The sequence below is a fragment of the Rattus rattus genome, chromosome 1 (genome assembly GCF_011064425.1).
Source record: "Rattus rattus isolate New Zealand chromosome 1, Rrattus_CSIRO_v1, whole genome shotgun sequence".
Classification (NCBI taxonomy): Eukaryota; Metazoa; Chordata; class Mammalia; order Rodentia; family Muridae; genus Rattus; species Rattus rattus.
In genome coordinates, this window is record NC_046154.1 from 11,391,985 (window position 1) to 11,410,455 (window position 18,471).

Here is an 18,471-nt window from a genome sequence, read left to right on the forward strand (position 1 = left end):
GCAATAACAGACAAACAAACGCTGCGATAAGAAAGAAGTCAGATTATCTTCCTTTCTTTTTCATTTTGGTTTGGTTTGGTTTTTGGAAACAGGGTTTCCTGAAACTCCCTCTGTAGACAAGGCTGGCCTCGAACTCAGAGCTCCACCTGCCTCTGTCTGCTCAGCGCTGAGATTAAAGACGTGCACCACCACTGTTCCCTGAAGTCAGATTATCTTTATGTACAGAGATGTGGTTCTATAGCTTTCTTTCTTTTCTTCTTTTTTTTAAAGATATACTTTATTTTGTTTATTTTATGTGTAAGTTGTTTTGTCTGCATTTGTGTCTGTGTACCACATTGGCACCTGGCACCCTTGGACCCTCTGGGACTAGGTTTACAGACAATTGTTAATAGTTGTTAGCATGCGGGTGCTGGGAGTTGAACTTGGGTCCTCTGGAAGAGCAGCCAATATGCTTTACCTCCGAGCCATCTCCCCAGCCTGATTTATAGCTCATTAAAACTATATTTATTATTTTATGTGTATGTGCCTGAGTGTATGTATGTACACTTACCAGCATGCAGGCCAGAAGCGGTTGTCGGAGGCCTCGGAACTGGAGTTAGAGATGGTAGTGAACAGCCATGTGGGTGCTGGAACCCGAACCTAGGTCCCTCTGCAAGAGCAACAAATGCCTCTGTCTCCCATCTCTGATTTACGTTAAAGGATCTACCAGAAAACTGTGAGGCCTACTAGCTCTGTAAGTGAAGTCATGACATGCAGGAAAATGAGTCGTTTTTCTGTATAGAAGAATGATGATGTTAAGAAAGAAGCCTGCAAAGCAGTGCTTCAGAGTAGTCTTAACAGAGGCAGGAAATGAATCATTTTGGAGTAGAGCTAGCCTCTCAGGTAAAGGGCTTATATGTTGACAACTTTGAAGATACTCCTTGTTTGAGGATCATCAGGGTTCATGCTGTGGAAGGACTTTAATACCTACAGATCATTTTATTAAGTAAGCCAGGCCCAGAAAGGCAGTGACACTTTCTCTCTTATATGCAGAGTCAGACTTTAAAGACGTATGGGCTGGGACGCAGCGGTGGAGAGCACTTACTGCGCTCGCAGAGGACCAGCTTGAGTCTGACTCAAGGACCCACACTTATATGGAAGGAGAAAGGGAAACACTGACCTGAGAGTTTTCTCATTTCCACACTTGTGCTGTGACACACACATGTACACAAATGTGCACATATGCACACACAAGTACACATTAAATAAATAAGTGTAATTTTAAGAAAGCAAAGGGGGAAAGGGGCAGGGCCGGGAAAATTCCTTCTGTGGAAAGAATTCCTGCTCTCAGGGAAGAGTCAGTAAAGGGAGGCTTATCTTGTAGTTCAGATTTCCCATCGTGCCTTGGGACCTCAGTGTGTAGGAAGACATTGAATGGGTTTTATTACTTGTTATCTTTTCTCGTTTGCTTTTCTGACTGCCTAGCTACTGCCAGGTCACAAGTGGCAAAGAGAAGGCTGACACAGCTGACATGCGCACTGTGCTTCCTGTTACAGAGTGCAGCATGGAAGCCTGGGTTTAGTTTGACCCGTCCACTGGGCTAGGCGCTGACTGCATGCTGTGCTCGCTGTCTGTCCCGCCACTCTAAGGACCCATTGTCCGCTCTGAGCCACCTGTCCCCCAGAGACTTTCCTCAGGCTTTAGTGACATTTCCTGAGGGGCTGCTGTCTGACCTCAGTGTTAACCATGAGGAACACATGACAGCACAGTGCCATGCCTGCTGGTGCACTCTGTGGTCCACATAATTTTCCAAGGGCTGCCCCACACCCAGATCTCTGCTTCTGTTTGCTGTGCTGCAAACAGACGTTAATTTGTGTTTTATCCTCCCGATCTTAGAGACTAACAGCCTTCATCTGTGCCATCCATTGTACACCCCGGACCATCAGCGGTGCACAGAGCACAGCAGGCCCAGTGTGCACATTTGTAGTGTGAATTGGCTTGCTTGAACTTGATTAACTCTGGGCCTTAGCTTGAGAAAACACAGAATTCCTAGGTCTATAGTTAAAAGCCTGGTAAATGGGAGGCTTGGGAGATGGGAGTCAGGATGCATGCATGAGAACCTGGGTTTGGCCCCTGTATTTGGTAAAAGAAACTTCGAGTGGTGGCGTGGCACACGTGTATGGCTTGAGTGCTGGTGAGGAAGACACAGGCAGGAGGATCTCCCTGGCTTTGTTCGCCCAGAGTATTCAGTGAGTTCCAGGTCAGCGAGAGAAGGGTTGTCTCAGGACACAAAGTGGAGAGCTCCTGAGGGAACAGCATTCAGCGGTGCGTGCTGAGTGAGTGAGAGAGAGAGAGAGAGAGAGAGAGAGAGAGAGAGAGAGAGAGAGAGAGAGAGAGAGCCAGGTAAATGGGAATGTTAGTATTCTCATTAGAGAAGGAAAGACAGTGGACCCTTTAAGAAGCTGGTGTTGGTCATTGGTACATTTGAAATGTAATTCAGTCTGTCTGGACGCGAGGGGCATGCTATTTCTGAGAATATTTCCATTGTAGGGATATATGTTAGGTTGCTGTGATATGAGGCAGTTACCTGGCTCACTCGGACTGTGATGCAGTCATTAGAAAGTGGCTTAGGCTTTCTTACATGTGCGGAGCATTGCCGGGGTTTTAGGCTGTCCGAGTTGCGCAGGTGTCCTTGAGGAATAGATGTGAGCGGGTTACTTAGAGCGGAGTGGAGGATGGGAATCTGCTGTGTGGTCCGTGCTGGCAGTCGTCCTTCCTCAGCCTCAGCTCCTGAGCAGCCAAGACCACACCGCTGCTGCTGACTTCCCCTCTCTGTGTTCAGCACGTGGATTAATGTGTGGAAAATGTTCAGTTTTGACCTCTGACACTGTCCGATTGGTGTTGAGAGTGGCCCTTCCAAAGACTGAAGTCGTGATTTCCTTTGGCACCTTGAATATCTGATAGATCTGGGTTTTCTCGATATTTCTGTGTTGGGTTAAAGGCTCATCTAAGCTTTATCCCTTCGGATATAAATCAGCTGATTGCTTGCAGTCTGATTCATGAAATATCTCTTAGCTTTGAAAATCCCTTGATATCCTTAGGTCCTTTGTGTTGTCTCGAATATGGCGGATATTCTTTTCTATACTCCACCAGGTCTGGCTGTGTAGCCTGGGGTGATCTCAGGCATCTGTCCTTCTAGCCGGGTGCAGAGATCACGGGATGTGCGGGCGCCCACCTGGTAGGCCGCCTGCAGTGACAGTGGTTGTTGGCTAAATGAGTGTCTCGATGAGAGCCATTGTAACTTCAGCCACCGCAGGCGCCAGCACCCCGTGTGCTGCACTTCCTCAGGGCGCTCTTCTCTCCCGATCTGGGAACCACATGACAAAGCAGCTACTGGCATCAAATGTTGCTTTTTTTTTTTTTTAAACTTCAGATAGTGTTCAGATTTTCATTTTAAACACCAAGTTATGTTTTCACTGACTTATGTGAGAGCTGCTACAAGGAAAATTACTGCGAATTACACATAGGAGCAGGGCTGTATTAGCAAAGCCGTCTTGGATGGTGCAGTAAACATGATCAGGTAAAACTCAGGTTGCTGTGGGTCAGGCAGGCTTTTCCTGAGACCTTTCCAGGACTTGCTACATCAGCAGGCTTGCAGAAGGTTTGTGTCGACTGTTGGGTGCATGTCCTGGGCTTTGTCCCAGTTCTCGCTTCTGTTTGGCTGGTTAGGACCTTCCAGAGTGTGCCATTAGGGAGTAGGCACACCTGTTCATCGTTGCTGTGAGGATGAGTGCACTCTGAGTGTCTCCAGGCTCCCTCGCCTGCGGGTGCTGGGTCTAGCGAGGTGCTCTGCAGCCTGGAGGCCTGCCCCCTCCCTAGGCTTCCCCTCAGCCTCATTCCTTCCTTCTTTTTAAGAATTTTTATCATACTGGAGTTAGATTACAGTAATTCAGGTTTGTTAGACCCTGGGGGACAGCCTTGGCTTTGCAGCATGGTTCCCTGTGCACTGCGTCACCTCCACACCCCACTTCCATTCTCATGTCCGCTGTGTGCGTTTCCCCAAATGCCAAGGTGATTTGTGGGTACACTGTCCAAAATTAGTCGAGCCTGCCTCTCTCAGTGTGCATCATGGCATTGCTACCTCAGTTCTTGTGGGTCTCTTGGTTCCTGTGCTTTGTCTGTGCTGGGGTCGAAGGAGAGATGACCCTGTCAGGTCCTGATGTCTTGCCATCTCTGTCACCTTCCTTATGTAGTATTTTTGCTTACCTTTCCCCCCCTTATTTCAGGATTCTGTGCTTCTTCCTTTGTCTTAATCTCTTTGTGATTTTTGCATTAAATACAATTGCAAAAATCCACGTGGTAATGAAACATCCATTTTGGTTTTCGATCTGTCGGACTAACTCAGCTTCTTTGTTCAGTATCCTTGGACCTCAGCATTGTGATGCTCGGCCTTTGTCTGGGAATAGTTATTACGAGTAGTGGCAGGGTTCCATAGCGCCCCCTGCAGGTGTGCTGAGGCTCTGGTTGCTAAGCTGGGACTATGCCTGAGTCAGTTTACTCTTTGTGCAAGCTTTTTGTTTATTTGATTTTCACTGATCTGCTTTTCCTTGTTCACTGACGTTTTTGAAAATTCAGTAGCAAAAACATTAATTTCTCCTTCCGACTTGGCCTGTTTTGATGCTGACTGAAGTCTCTTCTGATCTGTGTAGACATCCTGAGGATGCGAGTGCTACCCTAGTAGTCACTTAAGAGTGTGCTTCTCCTGAAGTGACAGACGATTTACATCGTCTGGCCACACGTGTCCGCTGAGTCGTGAGCTGTGGTTGACTCCAGCTGCTCAGCACCCAGCAGCAGTTCCTAGTCCTGATTGTGAGTTGGCGTCCCCAGCAGGGCCAGGTCCTGACAGGCTGGAACGTGTTTGCCAGACATTGTTGGTTGGCCTGGGTGACAGAGCAGCGGTGAGCTGCAGTGTGGCTGCATGGGTTTGTGCTTCACCGTGCGTGGGTGCAGGCTCCTAACTGTGGATGCAGGCTCCTAACGGCTTTCTGCTGCAGCGTGGCTAGCTGTGCTCTAGAAAGCTGTGCTCTAGAAGTGGTCCCGAAGAGAACAGCATTGTCAATGTGTTTTTTCTTCCCCAAAGTTTGGGAGCCTCTGGTGGAGCAAGTACCTGGGATTCGTACAGTGACCATTTCACCATTGAAACCTGCAAAGAGACGGACATGCTGAACTACCTCATCGAGTGCTTTGACCGAGTTGGAATAGAGGAAAAAAAAGCACCAAAGGTACCGTGACGTGGATTTACCAGGAAGAAAGCAAACCTTGCTGACACTTGTGCTGATCCCTGCCCCAGGGACAGCTGTTAGGTACCAGGCAGTGTACGAGCAGCTTCGGCCCTGTCTGAGAACAGAATCCAGTCCTGTAGAGCTCACACCACCATGTAGACAGATGGTCACCATGTGGACGGTGTGCCAGAGCTCTGCTGTCAGTCGGAGGGCCTTGGCTCTGTAGTCCTGTCATCTGTCTGCCCGTCTTGTACGTGAGTGGGCCTGATAGTTGCTGGTGTGTCAGTTCTCCATTGCATGCCTTTTTTTTTTTTTTTTTTTTTTTTTTCTTCTTCTTCTTTTTCGGAGCTGGGGACCAACCCAGGGCCTTGCGTTTCCTAGGCAAGCGCTCTACCACTGAGCTAAATCTCCAACCCCCAGTTCTCCATTGCTAGGACAGAATGTACAGGAAACTCAAAGCAAGAAAGGTGAACCGTGCTCACAGATACTTAAATCCATCATCACATGAGTCCGTTGTTTCTGGGATGTGGTCAGCAACTTTGTAGACAGGTGTGGAACAGTTAAATTGCTGTTGTCATGGTGACCAAGAAGCCAAGGAAAACAGGAAGAGTCCTAAGATGAGCTAGCTAGACTGTTCAGTCACACTCTGATTGACATGCTTCCTCTCATGAGACCTTACTTGCCAAATCCACGGCATTGTCAGTCAGTGCATTGCTGATACTAAACTAGAGCCACAACCCTGGTGACCTTTCACCCCTCAGAAATGCTCTTCAGCAAACAATCAAGCCTATAACATAAGAAGCCCTCTGGGGACATATTTATATTGAAGCCATAATGCCAGGTGCCTGAGGAAATCATTGTGCAACATCTGACACTGTGCAGTCCCATGCCGTGGGTTGCAGGAACTGTTCACCTTCCATGAGGGTGGGTTTTCAGTTGCCCAGTGAGTCCCAGCAGCTCTCATGAGTGAGTGACACTCCTCAGGGGTAAAGCCACAGTCGTACAAGCTGCAGGGCCATGGTAAGCCAAGGAAGTAGCATTCTCCAACCCTTTTTTGAGACCGGGTCTCACTATATAGTCCCGACTGGCCTTGAACTCACGGAGATCCACTTGCGTCTGGCACTGGGATGGAGGAATGCACCACGCCCAGCATCTTCCACTCTCTCATTCCCTATCTTCTCATTCACATTTCAAGGTCTAATTCCAGTCTGAATTAGAAATTGTCCTTAATCTCAGCAAAAGCAAAGCAGTGCTAGGTGTGGGGTGTGCTCCGGGAGACGGGTCAGATGGCCGCTGTAGATCCACCTGGTCTATGTCTGGACAACTGCCTCGGACTATGTAATAAGTCCCCCCAAAGGACTGGGACAGTGTGCCCCGTGGCTCTGCTCTGTCTTCTCTGATTAGCGTCGGTACAGGTGGTGACACACTTGTCTCATTTTGTACTAAGAGCACAGGACGAGGGAGGTGCACGGGGTGAGGGAAGCAGCCTTTGCAGTTCTGTATCCTGACTGTTGTCTCTCTTCTCAGATGTGCAGCCAGCCAGCAGTCAGCCAGCTTCTGAGCAACATCCGCTCGCAGTGCATCTCCCACACCGCGCTAGTGCTACAAGGGTCCCTCACACAGCCCAGGTATGGTGGACCCTACGCTGCTGTGCTTCTGGGGTGGGTAGGGAGGGCCAGCTCTCAGTGGCTGTCAGCTGCCCTCTGATGCTCAGCACGTTGATAACTCTGGGTCGGGTATCGTGACTGTCTGCTTCAGTCCTCAGAGCTCAGGCTGGAGAGATGGCTCAGCGTTAGAGCACTGGCTGCTCTTGCCAGGGACCTGGGTTCAATTCCTCGCACCCACAGCATCCCGGCATCCACATGGTGGGGCATAGTCTCTGTAACCCCAACTCAGGAGATCCGATGCCTTCTTCTGGCCTCTTTGGACACATGGGGTGGTACAGAGGTATGCATGCAGGAGAAACACAAGACAGAAATAAATCCCTCTCAGGATGGATGTCTGAGGAGTAAAGATGCTGTTGCCTCCTCTGGAAAACTGTGCCTTTGTTTATCTTTTAGTATAGCACAGTTTTAAAAAGAAGTTATTTATAATTTGAGAGTTCTCTATATTTTGAAATATGTGGAACCAAGGCCGAATATTGACAATTTGAAACCTAGTGTTTGGAACCAGTGACCGATTTGACAAAATAGTCGCACTCCATGGGATTCCTTGTTCTCTGTTACTAGGATTAGAGACTATCGGGGTGGGGCGGATCGGGAGAGGAGGCGCGTAGCTATGATCTAGCATTCAGGAGGCAGAGACATGGGGCTCACCACCAGGGAGGCCAGGCTGGCCAGTCTAGTAAGGTACAAGCTAGCCTGGTTTTCATAGTGAGACCCTGTCTCATAAAAACAAGATAAAACAAAAAACAGCAGTAGGAAAATTAATTGGAATAATTTGCTATAATTGTCTGTTTCAGAAACTTTGGCATAGCTTTCAAGGTTGATAAAAGATTGCTTATTTCATTTGAAAAAATTTTTTTCCAGGGGTGGACAGGTAGCACACTCCTTTAATTCTAGCATTTGGGAGGCAGAAGCAAGTAAACTCTGAGTTCAAGGTCAGCTTGGTTTGCACAGTGAATTTATGCAGGGCTACCCAAAGAAATCCTGAATTGAAAAACAAAACAAAACAAGACAAAATTTTATTTGTGTGTATGGGCATTTTTCTGCTTGTATATTTGTGTATCCCATGCTTGCCCAGTGGCCAGAGAGAGGCCAGAGAGGGCACGGGATCCCCCTGCAACTGCAGTTAGCAATGATTGCCACTGTATTGGTGCTGGAAATCGAACCCAGGTCCTTTGGAAGAGCCTTTAATGCTCTTAACAACTGACAGCACATTTCCCAGCCCTGGATTTCATGTCTGTCATGTAAAAATAGCTAAAGGAAAAATTGAAATAATTGTACTGTGCTATAACCATAGGAATTTTAATCTTTTCAAAATGAGAAAATGAGGCTCCAGAACTGGGGAGATTGAGGCAGGACTGCTTGCTAGTGTGAACCTTGAGCTCCATAGCAAAACCCTGTCTTTAAAATCCAGTTAACTAAGCCGGGTATAATGGCGCCTGCCTCTGATCTCAACATTTGGAAGGTAGAGGCAGGCAGATTTCTGAATGCAAAGCATCCTAATCCACAAAACGAGTTCAGGGCAGCCAGGGCTGCCCAGAAAAACCCTGGGTTTTTGTTTGCTTGCTCATGTGTTGACACAGGGATTCACCGTGTAGCTCTGGCTGTTCTGGCTCCTAGACTAGGCTGGACTCGAACTCAGAGCTCCACTATCTCTTTCCTGAGTGCTGAGATAAACGGTGTGTGTCACTGCTGCTGCTGCCACCAATTGAGAAACCTTACCAAACCGAACAATAACAACAACAAAAATCCCCACAAAACCAAGTAACAAAAAAGAAGAATTTAAAAGAGGTTATGGCTAGTCTTTTTTCCCTCAGTGTAGGTGAAAAATAAAATAATGATTAATTTTTATTTAACAAAATTAGATTCACTTTTGTGTGCATGCTTGTGTGTGTGTGTGTGTGTGTGTGTGTGTGTGTGCGTGTGTGCGCACCACGTGCTTGTGGCACTCTTACACGTCAGGAAAAGGTGTCTGTAACTCCTAGAACTGGAAGAGCAAGAGCAGCCAGTGCTCTTAACCTTTGAGTTGTCTCTCTGGTCCCATAATTGATTTTTAATTGCATTTATTATTTATCTTCCATTACTGAGGATCCGGCCTAGGGCTTTACGTGTGCTAGACAAGGGCCCTGTCACTGACGTACCTCCCAGCCCTAATGCTTCATTCAGAAAGACTTGTTGTCTTTGCAGTTTCCACTGATGTCTCCTTTAAAAGGCCAGATGTCACCAGTGTCAGAAAGGTCACGCTTTGCCTAAGTAATGGTTGTGCAGCGTGTTTGGTAGGTTCTGTGTCTCTATGACGGGCGGCCTGTGTGGCCATGGCATTCCACATGCTCCCATCACAGCCCTTGCTTTTCCTGCATCTTCAGGTCCTTGCAACAGCCATCCTTCCTCGTGCCGTACATGCTCTGCAGGAATCTCCCGTACGGCTTCATTCAAGAGCTGGTGAGGACCACTCACCAGGATGAAGAGGTGTTCAAGCAGGTATAGTTGGGCCAAGTACTGCTCTAGCTTTTAGCTAAGTGCTCTCTGCTGTCTGGATACATCATGTCATGGGTAGGGGAGAGACTCATGAAGCTCCACCCCTCCCATGAACTTCGTGGGGGCTACAGGCTGGAGAGATGCCTTCTTGGTAAGGTGCTCATGCTCCTATGAGAAACCTCTCACCTGTGCTTCTGCGAGCAGCCCCAGTAAACTCATCGGTCTTTGGAAGGGAGGGATGGGGGCGGGGAGTCAGGGCCTGAAAGTAGCCAAGTGAGAGAGGAGGTGCCGGCATGTAATGGTGACTGTGATAAAAATACATCTATGTGCATGTATGAAAAAGCCCTCATGAAATCCATGCATAAGTCATAGATGCTACAAAGGAAATAAACAAGAGCGCCGTGTGGGAAGCGTCTCTCCTAGATCTCGCTGCCAGTACTGTCAGTCGGCATCATACCTCACTTTGTTTTCTATCTGGTACACTCATAACTCTGGATTTTAAGACCTTTGAATTCTGAAATATTTGTAAAACACAATCCAGGCCACATGAGGTATGGTGCGTGCCTTTAATGCCAGCACTGGCCAGTCAGAGCCAGGTAAATCTCTATGGGTTTGAAACCAGCCAGTTCTGGACTAGCCAAGGCTAATGAGACATCTCAGTGGGAGGAAGAAAGACAGACAGACAGACAGAACAATTCAGGATTCAGGAAGAAAAATTCTCTTTAAAGGTGCCCCCTCTCTGAAGTTGTTAGCCTCAGTCTTTAGTGGCGTCTTGTGGACATGCAGGAGCAGTAATGAGCTGTCATCTTTAGGCAGATAGGTAAACTCCTGTGGGAAAAAGTCATTGTCTCAGGAGGGTCAGCCTTTGGGTGTGGTAACCATGAATCAGAGTAATTTTAAAATCAGGACAAAAATCAACCGAAGGGACATGTTATGCTTATTTCATTGATAAACTTAGAGGCCATAAAGTGACCTTAGGTGGCTTTGTAAAGGAGGTGGCATGAACGCAGTCACAGCTAATGGCACAGATAGGTCTCTGAGTCACTAAAAGCTGGTGCTCGCTCGGGCCAGCTGCTGTGAATGCTGTTGTCTTTCCTGAGTTCGGGGTTTCTTTGGAGAGAATGCTGAAGGAAAGGAGCCTGCTGGCCCTGGACCACGGCTCACCTTGAACCTGACACGTGCACCCATACATAGCACTTGACTAAGTCTCTCCTGGAATGTCCACTTCCTGCAATGCTTGAATGATGTCTCCAAGTGGACAAAAGGAAATACACAGCAACTGAATGTAAGAGCTGAGGATGAGAGCTGAAGCCTTTATCTGCACTGGGCTCTTACTCAGGAATGAAAGAATTACTTTGATGTGCAGGTCACAGAAACAGTCCGATGCCCAGGCCAGAGGCCTCGGGACCTGAGTGGGGCTCCTGAACACACGGGACGGATGCTACCGCCACCTGACTGTTGCCCTCCGATCTCCATGTGTGTATGCGCACCATGTTACACGGACACAGCAAGAGTAAATTAGGAAAGAATCCTTGGAGATAAAAGGCACTTTGTGCTTATTCATATTTGCCTGCTTATTGTCAGCTAAGCTGTTACTTACACAAGAGTAAAGTTTACAGTATTCTTACGTCATGTGTAAGACTGCCCAGATGGACAGTGAGTGCTGGTATCCGTGTGATTACAGATGGACAGTGAGTGCTGGTATCCGTGTGATTACAGAGCTTTGTTTTCCTCCTTGACTGCAGTTCTGGTATCTCCTGCCCCCGTGCTGAGTGTTACTCCCCGTTTTCCTGTTGCTTACAAAACACAAATTTCCACCCTTATTATTGAGTTACAGACTCCAGAGTGATCTCAGCAGCACTGATCTCATGCCTCGCCGCGCTCCGCAGGCGTGTGCTGTCTTTCTGTCCTTTCTCAGAGAAAGTTCTGTGAGATGGGATGAGCGCTGCAGCCTGAAGGATTGGCCCAGGTTTCTAGTGGGTTCATACTGCGTGCCCTTTATAGCTGTGGTTCGGTCACGTTGCCCGTGGCTGTGTATTTTTCCCTGTGATGTTGTCTTAGCCCACTCCTAATTGTGTGGCCCAGTGAGAAGGCACTGTGACGTTAGAAGGTGAGCTGTGCTGAGCAGTGGGGCTTGAACTCTGTCACCAATCAGTGCCAGCCTTGCACATTTGCCTGCCCTTCAGTCTCCTGGTCAGGTGACTGTTTTGTCAGTTTGAGCACTCATCAGCTCTCTCCTTGCTCTCCATTAGTTGAATGCAACAGGAAACAGTGGATTTAAGGAGAAAGTGGAACACTTAGTGTAATTTCCGTACAGATCATAGGTGTGTGTTAATCAGCAGCTCGGTGTGGGGAGGGCTGAGGTGTGCAGGGGCGGAAGTGCACACCTCACAGCCCTCAGCGTCTCCATCTGCGCTGGCCGCTCTTCTTGTTGGTGGCCCTGCCAGAGGTGCTCATCCACATCTTTCCAGACAGCCATCCTCATTGACCAGTCAGCACCCAGGAATTCTACAATTTTTATAGAGACAGGGGAAAATGGTTTGTCTGGGGGCAGGGAGAGTACGAGCGCATGGACCACAGACTGCAAGCTGTCGGCAGAGCATGCGTGCTTGCTTCCCTCACACCTAATGTTTGTGCTTCTCTTTCTTACAGATCTTTATCCCCATTTTACAAGGCCTGGCGCGTGCTGCCAAAGAGTGCTCCTTGGATAGCGACTACTTTAAGTACCCCCTCATGGTAAAGCTTAATCTTCTTCTGTAATTGATATATAAGTGCCCCCCTCATGGTAAACACTGGTTCCTTTTCTTTATCAGATGTGTGTTTAACTGTCTTTTCTTTTTTCTTTTTCTTTTTTCTTTTTTTTCTTTTCTATTTTTTTGAGATACAGTCTAATGTCTGCCAGGCTGAAGATGACTTTTAGCTCATGGCCCTGGCCGCTCCTCTCAAGTGCTGAGATTACAGGTGTAGATCACTCTCGCCTTCAGATGTAAAACCTGAGACCTTGCTGTAGGCCAGACACAGTGTGGCTGTGTTCTGAGTGTGGCAGCCTTCCATATCCACCACTGCCTGTCCTAGACAGCAGCAAGGGAGGCACTAATGGGAAGGTGCCTCGCCATCCTGGGGAGGCAGCACAAAGGATGAGTTCAGAACAACAAGCAACCATAGTTGGGATTTAAAAATCAAGCAATAGTGAGGGTGGTGAGCTAGCTAGCTCTTGAGGTGAAAGATGCTTGCCGTGCAAGCCTGACAACTGGAACCCACGTAAGGATGAAGGAGAGGTCAACATGCATACTGTACTTCCCTTTCCCCCATGTGCACATGCAGTGATAATAAATGGAGAAGCGGCATCGGATTGGGGCTGGCAGGATAGCTTAGCAGTCACGAGTGTTTGATGCTCTTCTACGTAACCTAGTTTGGTTTGCAGAGCAGCCTGAAACTCCAGCTCCAGAGGATTTACCATCCTCTGTCTTTCAGAGGTGCCTGCCCTTGGGAGGCATATACACATGTACACACAGATTAAAAAAAAAATAAATCTTTTTTTAAAAATCCCTAACCAGATCATTTTAATATCTTCCTGTGTGGCCCATGAATGGCCACAAATCTCCATCTCTCTCCTGAGGGCTAAGATGACTGCTGTGCACTGCTGTGTCCAACTGGGACAGCATCTTTTTTATCGGGCCAGAGAGATCGCTCAGGGGGTTGAAACACAACTCTGTGACCAGAGTTTGTGTCCTGTGAGTCGACATTAAAAGGCAGCCGTGCTGGTTCATGTCTATGTCTGTAGCGGCAGTGTATCTGGGGTAGGATAGAGGCTGGAACAGGATAATTGGCTGCACGCTTGTGGCCCGCTAGCTTAGAACAGCAAAGCACAGTAGCAGAAAAAGGAGATTCTGCCCCCAAACAAGGTGAAGGCACTAACCAACTGCCAAACAGTTTTATTCTGACCACTAGGTATGGGCTTGGCATGTGTGTGCCTGTCCATATATGTGTGCGCCTGTCTGTACATGTGTGCGTGTGTAAATGTGTGTGCACATGCACACAAACACTAAATGAATAAGGAGGTGATTTAGTAGGTAACGTTCTTGCCTGACAAGCAGGACTGACCCACATAAGTCTTGGTGAGTCTGTGACCTGCCTGCCATTCCAGCCCTAGGAAGTGGAGAATAGGGGGCCCCCAGATCAGGCTAGCTGGAGAAACTAGCCATCGTCAGGGAGCTGGGAGTTTAGCGGAGAGATGCTGCTTCAGTGAGGATAAGTTGGAAGATTCCCAGCATCAATTCATCCCTCCCCCCACATGGACACACATGGCATCCACACATGCAACACCCATGCAAAAGTGAGGTCAGAGGGCAGTGGTGTACCCATGGAGCAGCATAGTGTGTCTCTGTACTGGGGAGAGCGAATCCCCGAGGCCATACATCTCATCCGTGGTCTTTGTTTCAAAGTAGATGTGCCTGGTGCCACGAGGTGCTCAGAACATACAGAGGTTGTAGAAAGAGTCCTTAGCTAGATTCTCACCAAGGATTCAACTGTTGTAAAACACTGTCATACATATGAGAGGCATCATGGTCCATACTTTAATTCCATCACTTGGCAGACAGGGGCAGGCGCACCTGGTCACTGTGAGTTCGAGGCCAGCCTGGGCTACATAGTCCATACAGAACAGCCAGAGCTCTGTAGAGAAGCCCTGTCTGAAAATAAAAAACAACAACAAAAAACAAACAGCAACAAACGAGAAGCTTCTGCCTGTCCAGCATTTGCTTCTTTGAAATTTTGGAAGATGAATGTCTTCTGGTGTTCTGTTACAGGATCATGTTGGTTCCTTTACTCATTCTTTTCATTCAGTTCCATTATGTGAATCACTCGTAATGTTGGGGATGTGCCCTGTACCTCGAACTCACAGGTGCTCGGGAAACAAGCTCTCCCCTTAGTGCATTCGTAATTCAGGGTGAAAGTGGCATCCTCACAAAATGTCTTCACACTTAAACTGTATCAGTCGCTCAGACAGGTGACAGACAGAAGGGCTACTGTTAGAAAACCAAGACACTCGGGCAGTGGCGGCTCACACCTTTAACCCCAGCACTTGGGAGGCAGAGGCTGGCACATCTCATGAGTTCAAAGCCAGCCATGTCTATTGAACTAGTTCCAGTGACAGCAAGGGCTACACAGAGAAACCCTGTCTCAAACAAACCAAGAAATCAAACAAATGGAGAAAATGAGACCATCATGTGCTTAACATGGAAAAGTTGGTGATAACGCAGGAATGCAGTGAAGCTGGGCCCATCTGAGAGAGGAAGCTGTGAATTGAAGGCCAGCCTTGGCTACTCAGAGAATTCTAGGCCAGCCCAGGCTGCAGAGTGACACTGTCTAAAATGAAAACAGAACAAAAATCCAGGTGTGGTACATCTGTGACCCCAGCAGAGTCAGACAGAAGGATGCGGAGCTCAGCGTCTCCCTCATCTGTACAGTGTGTGACCGTATCCCAGGCACACGACATCCTGCCTACGAGCCAGGTGCACTGTAGTTTGGCAGATTAGGCTGAGGCTGAGGGAGGACAATGATTTCCAGGACTTGATAGTGAGTTCTAGACAAGCCTGTGCTACATAGTGAGATCCTGTCTCCAGAAAACAAGCAAACCAAGAAAGTAAATAAATCAAAAGTGTGAGCTGAGCGTGTTTCTGGGGCTGTTTCCCATAAACCGTATGGCCGAGAGCGGGAAGTGGAGTCTGCTGCTGCTTCAGAAGGGGTGTGGTGGGATGGGATGGGAGGCTTTTAGTCAGTGCTGAGGCCCTCGCTGTCCTGTAAGGCTCCCTTGGAGCTGCTGTGCTGAACCTCATCTGGTTCAGTTTAGTGTCTCAGTGAAGAGAATGCAATGCCCTTGGTGGGAGTCATTGTGGGAGGACAGATTTGACTGGGACCTGCTGTTAATTCTAGAACAGTAATGAGGGGGCATGGTAGGGAGGGGGAAGAGGGAGGAGGAAGAGGGAGGAGGACTATTGAAGTTAGCTTAGAAAGCACGGGATTATTGGTGGATTGATAACTGGCGGACTCTGGTTTGTCCTATGCTGTGATCCCCAGAGGGTTGTTTCTTATGCTGATGCTGCTGGCCGTCATAGCACTTAGGAGGAGGTGAAGGCAGGAGAACTGAAAGTTCTGGGCCAGCCTGGACAATATAGCAAAGCTTTGTGTGGAAGAACACACATACTCCCACCACACCCCCTACAACCTGACACCTTATACCTCATACCTACACACCCCAACACACACCCAGCCTGACACCCCATACCCACACCCCCCCCCCAACACACACCCCACAGCCTGACACCCCCACACCCTCACACCCCCACACTCCCCCCACACACACAACCCCACAACCCACCCCCCACCCCACACCTTATACCCCCCACCCCCACACACACACACCCCCCACACACACACACCCCCACCCCCACACCCCCCCCCACACACCCCCAACCTCACACCTCACACCCCACACCTCACACCACACCCCACAACCTGACACCCCACACCCCACACCCCACACACCCTCCCCACACACACACCCCACAACCTGACACCCACACCCCACCCACCCCCACACACACCCACACCCCCCCCCACCCCACACCCCCCACACACACACACACACCACACACACCCACACCCCACACACACACACACAGACACACACACACAGACATACACACACCCCACACACACCCCACACACACCCCACAACACACCCCACAACCTGACACCCCACACCCACACCCACTCCCCACACACACCCTCACAACCCACACCCACCCCCCACCACACACCCACAACCTCCCCACACACACACCCCCCACAACCTGACACCCCACACCCACACTCCCCCACCACACGCACCCTACAATGATAACAGTAGCAACAATAAACCACTACGATGACGCCTGGCAGCCAGCCTCAGTTTTTTCCCTCAGTTGTGGACAGTTTGCTGCCAGCTGTTTGGTGTTGGGGTTGTTTCTGGCTTTCCCTGTGGTATTAATGTGAATCCCTACACTAGGCCACGAGAACTTAAACGTCGAAGCCGTTCCCTACACCCCTGACTTCCCCGCCTTCCAAGGCTCAGGGCTATGAGGTAGCTTCTGGGTCCACAGTGAAGCCCTGGGCGGTGCTGGCAGGGATTAGCTCAGTCTGTACAGTAGATCTTGTGCTGTGAAATGGCGTAAAGGGAAACTCGGGTGTTCGGAAATGTGTTCACCAGCACCAAAGGGTGCTTTGTCCGCAAGGGAGGTGTGCGGCCGCTGCCCGTGCTGTGTTCTCCTTGTCTAAGTTGCTGCTTCCTTTTTCTGTGTTGTTGTTGTTTGCTTGTTTTTTGTTGTTTGTCAGTTCACAGGGGTGTGTGTGTGTGTGTGTGTGTGTGTGTGTGTGTGTGTATTAGTAGTTAAACTGTTAAGGCTGATGGCTTCCCAGGGAGCTTCCCAAGCATCTGTAGAGGAGATGAACGCTGTCCTGTGCTGTCACACTTGGCACCGTGTGAGACAGAGACATGGCAGTGACTCTGCCCTTCTTGTTTCTAGGCACTGGGTGAACTCTGTGAAACCAAGTTCGGGAAGACACACCCTATGTGCAATTTGGTAAGTGCCTGCCCTGTGAGTCTCTACATGGCTTTAAAGTAGTGTCCGCTAAAGACGGCATCTGTGGGGGCGGGGCGCCCGCCTCTGTTACATTGCCATTATTTGTTACAAATTCTACAAGGAAGTCTGATTTTCTGGGGGTAAGTGCTCTGCAGCTAGAAGAGCAGGTGCCACGGGACACTGAACAGAGCCTTTGGGTAGCATCAGAGTGAGTCTTTAAACGTCACAGACCTACTGTAGAGAGTTAGTGGAAGTCCTCAGTAGTGTCCCTCTGCTATTGTACTGGTATGGTAGAGTGACCTTGATGAAGTAACAGATGCGCACACAGTCCTGTCATTGTCCACACTGAGATGCAGCCGGCTACACAGACAGCACAGAAGGGTAATCAGGCCCGAGGAGGAAGGGCCTTGGTGGGAGAAGGACAAGAAATACCTCAGACCACACACACACACACACACACACACACACACGGGTGTGAAAGAATAAATAAAAGTTTAACCGTATAAATAGGGAAGTTGGAGACTACCCTCTGTCTGAGGTCAGAAGTGTTCACAAGAAACTCGACTGTTTGTGCCTTGTGTTTTCGGGACCTGTGTAGCTGGCTGCTGGGCACGCTGAGCTCCTCCTATGCCAGCCACCTCAGCAGCCTAACTGTCCCTCTGTGCTGTGTCTAGGTCGCCTCCTTACCCCTGTGGTTGCCGAAGTCCTTAAGCCCTGGTTCTGGGCGGGAGCTGCAGAGACTCTCCTACTTAGGGGCCTTCTTTAGCTTCTCAGTCTTCGCAGAGGACGATGTAAGTACACCCTGGGCAGCTGCTCATCTCGGGTCGGCGCTCACTGTGCTCTTTCTGATTACGTGCTTCCCCTTTCAGGCAAAGGTGGTTGAGAAATACTTCTCAGGGCCTGCCATTACCCTGGAGAACACCCGTGTGGTCAGCCAGTCACTACAGCATTACCTGGAGCTGGGACGGGTAGGTGTTCAGAGGAGAGAGGACCTCCCTAGAGCGAAGGGCCCATTCATAGGTCCAGGGATCCCGGGTCACTCCGCCATAGAAGTCAGTTTACAAACAAGGTGCTCTGTATAGGTCCAACCTCAATGCTTTTAGCATTTGCTGCTGCTGCTCCTGCTGGGAAGAGTTGAAATGTAAGCCTAGCACCTCAGGGATGCCAGTCAAGACATCCCCAGTGCCTAAAACCTAGCTATGCCACTTCTCCAGGAGTGTCCTGCCCAAGTGAAAGAAACTATGTATGCACTATGAGGTAGGCCATCCAACATGGTTTCCCAGGTCATCAAGCAGTGGTGCCTGCCTTTCTAAAAAAGTGCAGCAAAACAGTAAAGGACCAGGCTCTGTAGAAGGACAGAGCAAACCTGAGCTGGGGGCTGGCGTTCCTGGTGGCCATGCTCGCTCCAGAGTACTATGTCTTCCCTTCTAAATTGTAAAAGTACAA

The 18,471-nt window shown here is 49.1% G+C and overlaps 1 protein-coding gene across 2 annotated transcripts in view; it reads left to right on the forward strand.

The window, feature by feature from the left end:
• Ube4b (ubiquitination factor E4B) overlaps nucleotides 1-18,471 on the forward strand; it is a 101,472-nt gene that overhangs the window by 49,480 nt on the left and 33,521 nt on the right. For both annotated transcript variants that reach the window (XM_032894467.1, XM_032894474.1), the window contains 7 exons: nucleotides 5,120-5,261; nucleotides 6,789-6,889; nucleotides 9,292-9,406; nucleotides 12,056-12,139; nucleotides 16,969-17,025; nucleotides 17,700-17,816; nucleotides 17,895-17,993. In XM_032894467.1, the coding sequence (XP_032750358.1) occupies nucleotides 5,120-5,261; nucleotides 6,789-6,889; nucleotides 9,292-9,406; nucleotides 12,056-12,139; nucleotides 16,969-17,025; nucleotides 17,700-17,816; nucleotides 17,895-17,993 (715 nt within the window). The remainder of the gene's footprint in view (nucleotides 1-5,119; nucleotides 5,262-6,788; nucleotides 6,890-9,291; nucleotides 9,407-12,055; nucleotides 12,140-16,968; nucleotides 17,026-17,699; nucleotides 17,817-17,894; nucleotides 17,994-18,471) is intronic.